General features: G+C 45.4%; 1 protein-coding gene across 1 annotated transcript in view; it reads right to left on the minus strand.

The window, feature by feature from the left end:
- The window catches only part of slc5a8 (solute carrier family 5 member 8), a gene marked incomplete at both ends in the record, with an annotated part of 32,406 nt that extends 20,124 nt beyond the window's left edge, over positions 1 to 12,282 (minus strand). Inside the window, 3 exons of the mRNA XM_084338441.1 lie at positions 834 to 903; positions 5,365 to 5,484; positions 12,055 to 12,282. Of these exons, the coding sequence (XP_084194567.1) occupies positions 834 to 903; positions 5,365 to 5,484; positions 12,055 to 12,282 (418 nt within the window). The remainder of the gene's footprint in view (positions 1 to 833; positions 904 to 5,364; positions 5,485 to 12,054) is intronic.
- Positions 12,283 to 12,500: the final 218 nt, after the last annotated feature.

Consider the following 12,500-nt stretch of genomic DNA (forward strand, 5'->3'; position numbering starts at 1 on the left):
GAAAATTATTTAATGGCCTTGGGGACCTAGCTCAACCATCCATTGGGTAATGGTAAAATGTCAGAATTACTACTTAACTACCAACCAAACTAACTAACTAACTGTAACTAATGGAACAACTAACTAACTAACTAACTAACTACTAACTAACTAACTAACTAACTAACTAACTAACTAACTAACTAACTAACTAACTAACTAACTAACTAACTAACTAACTAACTAACTAACTAACTAACTAACTAACTAAACTAACTAACTAACTAACGAACGAACTAACTAACTAACTAACTAACTAACTAACTAACTAACTCCATACATAGACAAATAAATACAGGGGGATAAAAACATAAACGTAAATAAATAAGATAAGATAATATGTTATTTTATTGATCCCCTTGGGGAAATTGAGGTGTCCCATAGTAGTACAGGGGGCGGGGGGCGGGGGGGGGGGGGGGGGGGGGGGGTACAGGTATGGGTAATAGAAAGACAATAAATATAGGTGATACAAATGTGAATAGGAATAGAGAAAACAGTAGACAAAAAAGGTGCAGGTCTGTATTGGTCCATAATAATACACACTGTGCTAGAGTCTGTGCAGGGTGTAGTAGTTAAGAGTCAAGACATTTTAATAGTTCTCAATTTCTGCCACTGTTAGTTCGTGCCCCCCAGGTTGTGGAGCCTACATTGGAGCCTGTCAGGGAAGCCTGATATAAAAATCACAGAAGATATTGGTAATATGATATAATATGGAAAACTGACTTGACAGGTTAGGGCAGACCTATATCTGTGACCCACAGAGGTCAAAGGATCGCAGTGCCATAGATGCTGACTCACAGTCTGAACAATGAAGAGCACAGTTCCACACAGACGCGTTGCTCTGTTGAAGCGTAGCTCCAGGTACTTGACCGAGAGAGAGAGGGAGAGAGAAAGAGGTCACACACCGTCACACAGCAGGCCAAGCATGAGCGAAACAGAAAAGATATTGAGGATATATTTACCATAATTCTTCATTTATTTTTGACAAATACCACATATAGGCTACATAGTATATACACCCATCTGACTATGGTATAGCATATAATAGAATATAAATACTTTAATCATCCTGAGGGAAATTTGGCACTACAGTATCCAGGACTTGAAAATTAGTTAACACAAGTCAAACCGCTTGTTATATTTGCCCAAAAACAGTGCAAGGTAAATTGGGCTCTACTCGAAAAGACATTTGAAAGCGCAGGTTACCTGTGTGTCAGGTTGTTGTACCCCCCACACGTATTAGGCAGAGCTTATAATACAAACAACGATTTGCTGCTGCATCTGACTGGAGCACATTATTTTATTTATTTATTTAACCTTTATTTATCCATTCCAAAACACCCTTACACTCACTGCCCTCACATCGCTCACTGCTTTTAAACTAAATCTGCAACCAATCATAACCGACTGTTGCACCTGCCTGACTGCCGCATAGCCCCCTCAGACCCTTCTCTCCTCCCCCTATAGCCCCCCCCCCCCCCCCCCACCTGCCTCCCCGTGACAAAGGGTTAACCGTCTGTAGGGTGATATAGTAAAGGGTTAACATTCTGTAGTGTGGTAGTGAAAGGGTTCATTTGAGTGACTTTACTGACGGGATAGGTAACATTAATTAAAAGTAGGGATGTCCGATATTATCGGCCTACCGATATTATCGGCCGATATCGGCATTAAAATGTGATATCGAAAAATATCGGTATCGGTTTTCAATTTTTTATTTAATTTTTTTTTAACATTTCTATAACCTTTATTTACCCAGGCAAGCAAGTAAGAACAAATTCTGATTTTATTTATTGTCAAAAGTATGCATAATGTTGTGTTAATTCCACAACAAGAGATATGTAATGTTAATTACCTGAAATTATTCCATTTTTTGGGGGGGGGGAAACCCTGCATATATCGGTATCGGTTGATATCGGTATCGGAAATTAAGAGTTGGACAATATCGGTATATCGGTATCGGTAAAAAAGCCAATATCGAGCATCCCTAATTACAAGTCAACATAATCTAACACTGTCAAAGATCAAAGGACCTTTTCCATTGCCATTATCATTTGTGAAGACAACAAGCCACTAAAACATAGATTACTGATGTGGAATAATTTGACCAGATTATTCACAGAGGCAGACCACAGGTTTACTGACAGAATGACATGTTGCAACATGGAGAGACCTAGATTACAGCAATGGGCCCCATAGCCTAGATCTCTAAAGAATGGCAAGCTAACAAAGTATTTATACAGGAGAGTAGACAAGACGACGTACATAATATGGATTATAGATATGATGTATAGAGATATCTGGATAATGATGTACACTTATGAGAAGGCTGTCTGTGTGCATATGTGTGTATACCAGGCCATGTGAGCGGCGCGGCGTGTGGAGCGGAGCGGGCGGTTTTGACGTGAGCGACGGAGTGGGTTTTAAAATGGGTCGGCGCGACGTCCGGAGCGAGAGTTCTCCTCCGCTCCAATCCACTCCGGGCCGCTCACAGTGGTTTAACACTGATGTAATATACATGTAGTACAATGCCAAAGCAACAGATGGCGATGTACAAACATGAAGGCCATTTTCAACCAATGAGAAGGGTGAACCGTCACTCACATCCTGTTAGAAAAAGTATATGACGCCATTGTTGTTGTCGTTAGCTTACATGCTAACGTTAATGGCAGCGACCATAGCATTGTGGCTAGGCTAGCTATCATCGCTTAGTAGAGCTATAACACTTTGTATGCCACGCCGGGTTGTCCTTTTTACCCCCTTGATGCCACGGTCCACGGCCAATGTTAACGTTAATATCGCCTAATCTATGTTTTAAATTATGGGTCTAATTCCGCTTATGAAAGAATAATTTTCCAGTCAATGTTGTCATGGCAGATTGGTTTTTTATCGCTTCACTTCTGTTTGATAGCATTTTGAAAAGCACCAGTTTTCAGGTGAAAAACAGCCCATTCTGTGATAATCGCCTTTTACTGGAATATTCCAGAACGTTGATATTTGTCGGCCTATTTATGAATTGTTTTCAAATAAACGCTAGATGATCGATAGTATGTGCACGCACGCACGCACGTTCGAGCCGCGCGCTGATAATAGCTGCTTTCATTTCCTCATGGCTTTTACAGTGAAAACAGATAGAGCACATATCACAAAAAAGCTTATATCTCTCTGAAAACGAGTCTGATTATCTTAACACTGATAACATAGATTCCTTACCTGACATCAGATGGTATCCAAATGGTATATTCCAATTTCTGATCACCATTCGAAAAAATCGATAAGTGTATAGATCTAACGTGTATACAGTAGAACTCATGATCCGCGGGGCTCAGAGGCTCCAGAATGAACTCTGGTAACTCCGGCTGCATCAGTGGACTGGAAAATGTGGACTGGAATATTTTTTTCTGTTATGGTTTGTAACCGACCCCAACCGCACAACACAAGACAGGTATGAGAGCAAGCCAAAACAGGGCATTTATTTCCTACACAACAAAAACGGCACAGTCCCATTTAAGGGAGAACACAAAAAACACCAGAGTCAAAGAATATGAAAAATGCGGCACTGTGCCTTTAAGAGGCGAACAGGCTAAGGGACTAAGGCTAAGGGACAGGGCCAGGGCTAAAAATGTCAAAGACCAGGACCAGGGGCACTGGAGAGGGGGACAGGGACAGAGGCCCGGAGAGGCGGGCTGGAGACAGGGACAGAGAACAGGGTTAAGGCCTTGGACAGGGCGAGGGCCAGAGCTGCTTACAGGGATGAGGAACAGGGGCCCGACGGCGGAGGCCTGGCATGGGGACCAGGGGCCCGACGGCGGAGGCCTGGCACGGAGATCCTCCTTGGATGCTGTAGACGGGCAGCGCAGAACACAGGGGTCCCAGGGGACCGGGGCGAAGAGACGCATCCCCCCGTGGAACCAGGAAGCGACGCGCGCCGGCTTGACGTCTGGAGTGGGAGCGCGCCGGCTTGACGTCTGGAGTGGAAGCGCGCCGGCTTGACGTCTGGAGTGGGAACACCACTCCAGGCCTGGCACGGAGATCCTCCTTGGATGCTGCAGACGGGCAGCGCAGAACACAGGGGTCCCAGGGGACCGGGGCGAAGAGGCGCATCCTCCCGTGGAAATAGGAAGCGATGCGCGCCGGCTTGACGTCTGGAGTGGGAACACTGGAAAACCTCCCGTAGAGAATTAGAGAGCGTAGACGGCGTCCCACTCCAGGCAAACGCCGACAGGTGGCGAAGCACAGGGGTGGCACGACGTCTCACGCCGGAGACGCGGCAGTAGATTGTAGTAACAAGAACGACCCGACCAGGACTGGAGGGGAGTCTGTAACCTAAGTACTCCTGCCGAGCAGATTGCAAACTCCCAACAGGTGTGTGAAGGTAGAGGAACAAGAAAGTCCAAGGGTGGGGGCTGGTGAAGAGTAGAGGAGAGTAAATCATCGCAAGGGTGGGGGCTGGTGAAGGAGAGTAGACAGGGAAAGTCCAAAGGTGGGGGCTGGTGAGGTGAGGAGACAGGGAACAAAGGTCCAGGGAACAGGCGAATCCTCACATTTTCCCCCATCCATTTTCATTGAGTCCATTCCAAAAGGGTGATTTACCATCTGGGAGACGATAGGGGGGCGCTTTTTTTCACATCTGAGCGGCGGCGGTCCCTGGGTAGGCGAGGGTAGGCTTGCGTGATGCAATATGATTTCAGATCGCTAAAAAAAAAAAATAATAATCCAGAGAAAAGCCGTGAATGGCTTTCAACGTCACAATCGTAAACCCGAGATTAGCCGTGAGTGAGTGGCATACAAAGTGTTAATAAACAACGTTATTTAACATTGCAGAATGGGTACAATTACAATACGGCTCAATACAAACAATTGTTAAGGGGCCCAGGGGGTGTAGACTGTTGTAGTTTGGTCAAATCAAGCAAATTTACATCATGCTCCAAAAAAGAAAAAGAAAAAAACTGCCGAGCGATGTGGAGCGGGGAGCGCTCGATTCAAGGTGAGCGGTGAGCGAGCGGAGAACGACTTGGGGGCGGGGTCAACATGAGCGATTAGCGGAGCGGAACAAGCAGTCTAGAGCGAAGAGCGTATTTCTCGCCCTCGCCGATCCGCTCACGGGCCCTGGTGTATACAAGTTGAAGGTAATGTGTAGAGAGAGAGCAAGATGGGGTTGTGTGTTTGTGCATGTGTGTGTGTGTGTGTGTGTGTGTGTGTGTGTGTGTGTGTGTGTGTGTGTGTGTTAGAAAGAAAGAGAGAAGTGTGTTGGTAAATTCCTCTGTCACATACAGTACAAAGTAAACATCTCCATTATGCATGATGTATATAATGCTATAGACTCACCTCATAAGTGCTGGTGATGGCCAGTCTGTAGAAGACAGGCAGAAAGACCTCAGATGTGACCACCACCATGAGGATGTAAGACAGACCAAAGAGACCAAAGCTAGCCCCGTAGCGGTATACCTGTGGATCAAAGTGACGGGACGATGTTGGAAGTGATGACATTTAATGACTGTTTGTTGATAGTGCTACGTGATGGGCAATGTTTTTAATTTGGGTGGTTATATGAACACCATTTGTTAACAGAATTCGGCTATAGGGCGACAATAATGTGGTCAAGAGGCATGGTTTCTATCTTGAGCTGTGGTGTTCCACAAGGAAGCATACTAGGACCGCTACTCTTCCTAATTTATGCAAATGACATGTCGTCAGCCTGTGACTGCAACTTGTTCCTGTTTGCGGACGACTCAGCCCTGCTGATCTCTGACAAGAACAAGTTGCAGGTTGAAAAAACCCTCAGCACGGAACTAGGCAAAATCTGCATATGGCTCGCTGATAACAAACTATCATTACACATGGGCAAAACAGAGTCCATTCTCTTCGGTTCAAATAACAAACTCAGAAAGACCGACGGCTTCTCAGTTACAGTGGGTGACAATATTGTCACAAGGAAAGACGAAATTACCTACCTGGGTTCCATCCTAGAGGCAAATCTTTCCTGTGACAAAATGGCATCCAATGTAATAAAAAAAGTCAACCAATGAACTAGATTCTTGTACCGGATCTCCTCTCTGGTAAACAAGAATACCCTGAAGACTCTGGCAGGAGCACTCATTCAAGGGTACTATGACTATGCGTGCACGGTGCACCTCATGGTACCAAAGCACCTCAAAGGCGCTTAAAACAAAATTACAAACATCACAAAACAAACTGGTCAGACTACTACTTGACCTGAACCCCAGAACCCACCTCACCCCTGCCCACTTTGACAACATATGATGGCTTAGAGTAGACGACAGAGTACAGCAACTTGCAATGGGCCTGGTCTACAAGATACACTATACGACAGTGGAGGCTGCTGACCAAATTTTTAGGTGAAGCACAAATTATTAAATTATATTATATATTAAATAATATTTTTAAAACATCCCCCACTGTGTGTCAGTGGTCAGTGGACACAGATGAAAACATATTAACATTAGGTGACAGCGGACCTGACCAGATGAAAACATATTAGGTGACAGCGCACCTGACCAGATGAAATCATATTAGGTGACAGCGCACCTGACCAGATGAAATCATATTAGGTGACAGCGCATCTGACCAGATCAAAACATATTAGGTGACAGCGCACCTGATCAGATCAAAACTTTTTAGGTGACAGCGCACCTGACCAGATCAAAACATATTAGGTGAAGGTGACAAGGAAGCCACAGACTCATACCCCCCCGACACTCAACTAACCGCCTCGGACAGTCCTTCATACCAGTGGCCACCAAAAACATCAACAGGGTATGACAGTCAATACTTTCACATTAAACATGACCCTTGCAAATCCCTTCAATTTAAATTTGGAACAGGTTTCCTCATAGTGTCTGCTACTCTGTCGTCTGTTGGACAGTAAACCGGTGTCATTCTTTCTTCTCTGATGACAGATCTGATGAGATGATATTTTCTATATTGGCATGTTTACATCTATGTTGACACACTGGGTTGCTAGCAATCACAATGGTTCCCTGGTTGCCCTCATAAACAACAGCCCTCATAATATAAACAGTGTCCATAATTTTTAACTGATGTTGACAAAATGCCCCTCACTCATCTTCAAAAATCACCTTATCGGGTATAGAGAATACATTCCAATTACCTATTACTTATTAAACAATATACTCGTAATCTTATCTCCATCACTTCCAACAGTTGTTCTGGATAAATACACTCATGTATGGTCATAGCTAGAGCCGTATATTCGGCTTCACTAGTTGATAGTACCATTGTGGGCTGCTTCTTTGTTTTCCCACGAAACCAGTGAGCTGTCTGTATTCAAACTCACACAATATCCTGTACCTTTAAGATAACAAAAAAAAACATGTTTGGCTGTAATCCAAATGCTCCTCTATGGGGTCAGCCAAATGCTGTGACAATCCACTCTCTACAAACCATTAGTCAGAGCGGGTAAACATTGTTAAATAAATGAGGCTACCCACAGCATCTCTGTACATTTTTCAGTTTCTGAGCATCCTCCTGATAGTCTAGTCTTTGATCACATGGTATTTCCCTTGATCTACATTCTTACATGTCTAAACGTTTCAGGGTCTTTCCCACATAGTTACATCATTGAGAACATGGTAAGTCATCCACCTCTGTACTTAAACATGGAATTAAACAATCACCCACCTCTGTACTTAAACCTGGGATTAAACATAGGATCCATTTCAGTATTTAGACATGGACTCTAATCAAGTATTTAAACCTGGATTCTACTCCTCCCGTATTTAAACCTAGAGTATCCTCCTCCTGCCTTTAAGCAGTGTAGCCACCCTCCCTCATTATTTAAACATGGAGTACCCTCCTTCAGCATTTAAGCAATTTTCTACAAACCACACTTTGTATTTGTCGTGGCCTTCAATACCCTCCTGGTTTGAATACACCCACTTCCCTCCCACTGTCTGTCTGCCCTCTGGTAACTTGGTTGAATACACCCACTTCCCTCCCACTGTCTGTCTGCTTTCTGGTAACTTGGTTGAATACACCTCTTTAAAGGTCGGGGTTACCCCACTGACTACCCTGTAGTAGTAATCAACGGGGGTAGGTGTACTGTCCTCCTCGTCACTCCCTTTCCGGGCATGCTCTGCTGAGGAACTTGATGTTTAAATGTATGTGTCGACTATTAGAGTAAAAAAAAACAGGATAATAGGTGCCATTACTGCCAAACAAAGCGATACAAGGTACTCCTCTGGTTTGTGGAAACATTGTAATCGATGCCTTTATGTATTTTAATCTACGTTGTTGTCCTTGTTTTTTGTATTGTTTTTATATGTGTAATAATGGACCTTGAGTCTGGAATAAAGTCTTCATCATCATGACAATTTTACAAAAATAAGACTATGACCTTATGACATAACTGACGACACGTTGCTGATCGCTAGCAGGCTTTCACACCTATCAGTCATGCACAGAGAACTAATAGGTTTTTTATACTTTCATTGACATAACAAACAGAGGAAGGGTCAGAGAGGTTTTAGTACCATATCACCCACGTCCTGGCTCCTAAAGATTAACTGGGAATGTTTCAACCTGAGACTAGAACAAGAGAGACCTGTCATGGTCCTGCCTTGGCAGTGCTTCTGCCTCTCTCTGTTCACTCTACCACTCTCATTATCGTTAACTACTGTAGTTACAGGTGGTTGTCATCAGAGACAGCTGATGTACGGTCTGGAGGCAGAGTGCATCTGGGTATATAAACCCGCCCCAGACGTAGAGAAGCTGTCCGATCGTAAACTCTCGTACCACGTTAGTCACGTTACGATGCTCTTGTATCTACTCTGTTGCTTAAGTTGTTCTCCTGGATCTCTTGTTCATCGACCTTGACCTAATCTCTATTCTCATCATCTCTCCTAGCCTGTACGGTGAAGACCTGGAGACGCTGGCCTGCTGGTGAAGACCTGGAGACGCTGGCCTGCTGGTTAAGACCTGGAGACACTGACCTGCTGGTTAAGACCTGGAGACGCTGGCCTGCTGGTTAAGACCTGGAGACACTGACCTGCTGGTTAAGACCTGGAGACGCTGGCCTGCTGGTGAAGACCTGGAGACACTGACCTGCAGGTTAAGACCTGGAGACACTGACCTGCTGGTTAAGACCTGGAGACACTGACCTGCTGGTTAAGACCTGGAGACACTGACCTGCTGGTTAAGACCTGGAGACACTGACCTGCTGGTTAAGACCTGAGACACTGAGCTGCTGGTTAAGACCTGGAGACACTGACCTGCTGGTTAAGACCTGGAGACACTGACCTGCTGGTTAAGACCTGGAGACACTGACCTGCTGGTTAAGACCTGGAGACACTGACCTGCTGGTTAAGACCTGGAGACACTGAGCTGCTGGTTAAGACCTGGAGACACTGACCTGCTGGTTAAGACCTGGAGACACTGAGCTGCTGGTTAAGACCTGGAGACACTGACCTGCTGGTTAAGACCTGGATACACTGACCTGCTGGTTAAGACCTGGAGACACTGACCTGCTGGTTAAGACCTGGAGACACTGACCTGCTGGTTAAGACCTGGAGACACTGACCTGCTGGTTAAGACCTGGAGACGCTGACCTGCTGGTTAAGACCTGGAGACGCTGACCTGCAGGTTAAGACCTGGAGACACTGACCTGCTGGTTAAGACCTGGAGACACTGACCTGCTGGTTAAGACCTGGAGACACTGAGCTGCTGGTTAAGACCTGGAGACACTGACCTGCTGGTTAAGACCTGGAGACGCTGACCTGCAGGTTAAGACCTGGAGACACTGACCTGCTGGTTAAGACCTGGAGACACTGACCTGCTGGTTAAGACCTGGAGACACTGACCTGCAGGTTAAGACCTGGAGACACTGACCTGCTGGTTAAGACCTGGGAGACACTGACCTGCTGGTTAAGACCTGGAGACACTGACCTGCTGGTTAAGACCTGGAGACACTGACCTGCTGGTTAAGACCTGGAGACACTGACCTGCTGGTTAAGACCTGGAGACACTGACCTGCTGGTTAAGACCTGGAGACACTGACCTGCTGGTTAAGACCTGGAGACACTGACCTGCTGGTTAAGACCTGGAGACGCTGACCTGCAGGTTAAGACCTGGAGACACTGACCTGCTGGTTAAGACCTGGAGACACTGACCTGCTGGTTAAGACCTGGAGACACTGACCTGCTGGTTAAGACCTGGAGACACTGAGCTGCTGGTTAAGACCTGGAGACACTGACCTGCTGGTTAAGACCTGGAGACGCTGACCTGCAGGTTAAGACCTGGAGACACTGACCTGCTGGTTAAGACCTGGAGACACTGACCTGCTGGTTAAGACCTGGAGACACTGACCTGCAGGTTAAGACCTGGAGACACTGACCTGCTGGTTAAGACCTGGGAGACACTGACCTGCTGGTTAAGACCTGGAGACACTGACCTGCTGGTTAAGACCTGGAGACACTGACCTGCTGGTTAAGACCTGGAGACACTGAGCTGCTGGTTAAGACCTGGAGACACTGACCTGCTGGTTAAGACCTGGAGACACTGACCTGCTGGTTAAGACCTGGAGACACTGACCTGCTGGTTAAGACCTGGAGACACTGACCTGCTGGTTAAGACCTAGAGACGCTGACCTGCTGGTTAAGACCTGGAGACACTGACCTGCTGGTTAAGACCTGGAGACGCTGACCTGCAGGTTAAGACCTGGAGACACTGACCTGCTGGTTAAGACCTGGAAACACTGACCTGCTGGTTAAGACCTGGAGACACTGGCCTGCTGGTTAAGACCTGGAGACGCTGAGCTGCTGGTTAAGACCTGGATACACTGAGCTGCTGGTTAAGACCTGGAGACACTGACCTGCTAGTTAAGACCTGGAGACGCTGACCTGCTGGTTAAGACCTGGAGACACTGACCTGCTGGTTAAGACCTGGAGACACTGACCTGCTGGTTAAGACCTGGAGACACTGGCCTGCTGGTTAAGACCTGGAGACACTGACCTGCTGGTTAAGACCTGGGAGACGCTGACCTGCTGGTGAAGACCTGGAGACACTGGCCTTGCTCACAACCTTGTTCTAATCTCTATTCTCATCATCTCTCCTACTGTATCTGCACGGTGAAGCTGGAGACACTGGCCTGGTTCACAAAGTACTGCTCTGACCTATACAGTACACTCGGCTGATGACAACTGTTCCTGCTTTTCACCCTGTCTGTATGACTTTCATGCCCCTGTATATATCCTGGACACTACGAGTATTTCCCCCGTGTATCGACCCATGCCTGGACTTTCGACCACCCTATTAAATGCACCCATATCGGGTTTTGCTCAGTTCTGCCTACCGTGTCTCCTTGCCTGCACATTGGGTTCAAAACACAACCGTGATAAAAGACCATTGACTCTAGTTGTCTGTACGTGGAGGAAATGATCAGGCTACATTAATAATTAAATATGGGTAAAGATTCTATAATTCTATTGTGATGGTTATCAGACTGATTTAGCCTGATTATTGATACAGGAAATGATTACAGATATGTAGTGCATTATGATTGATTAGGAATATCCTTATTTTAATTTGTTTAGTACGGTAAATTGTTACTTCATTTTTATTTTTTGATACATTTTTACATTTTCTTTCTCTTTTTTACATAGGATATAAAACAAAACATGACAGCACATAAATAATAATAATAATAATAATAATAATAATAATAATAATAATAATAATAATAATAATAATAATAATAATAATAATAATAATAATAATAATAATAATAATAATAATAATAATAATAATAATAATAATAAACAGAACATCACCAGACAGTAGTAATAATAACAATAATGACAATAGAATGACATAAAGTAGAAATAACAAACAAAACAAAAAATCAATAATAAATACAGAACCTAAAAAATTAAAACAAAGTATATGAGCACCGACAGACACCACACAAGACAAAAGACGTTTCCTCCCCCACACATTTTTCTTTGGGGTGGATAAAGGCTAATCTAATATATAACCTCTCACCTCAGCTGGACTGGCTAGCACCACGACGGCCGACATGAAGCTGGCGGTCAGGGACAGGGACACGGGCACGGCCGTCAGACTGCGGCCCCCCGTCAGGAAGTCCCTGGAGCTCCTCTGGTTCCGGTCTGCCCAGGCGTAGTAGATGCCAACGGCAGCTGAGACCACCAGCATGAAAGCGAAGACCGCGTAGTCCCCCGGTGCAAAGGAGCCGACCGCCGCCGCGGACATTGTGGGTCGGTCGGATTCTGTTCTTCAAAATCTGATCAAAGGAAGTCGTCCGTCGTCGCCGTGTCTCTGAACTCGTGAGAAGGAAACCCACCTCGTTGTTTTAGGAAGATGCTTGAAGCGTGGAGCGACGAAAAGGGAAAAACTGGGAACTAGAGGAGAACTAACTGTGAAACCAACGCTTGACTGGCCATCGTAGTCTTCATCAGGGCCCTCAGGAT

The sequence above is a fragment of the Notolepis coatsorum genome (assembly GCF_963971535.1).
Source record: "Notolepis coatsorum genome assembly, contig: SUPER_15_unloc_1, whole genome shotgun sequence".
Classification (NCBI taxonomy): Eukaryota; Metazoa; Chordata; class Actinopteri; order Aulopiformes; family Paralepididae; genus Notolepis; species Notolepis coatsorum.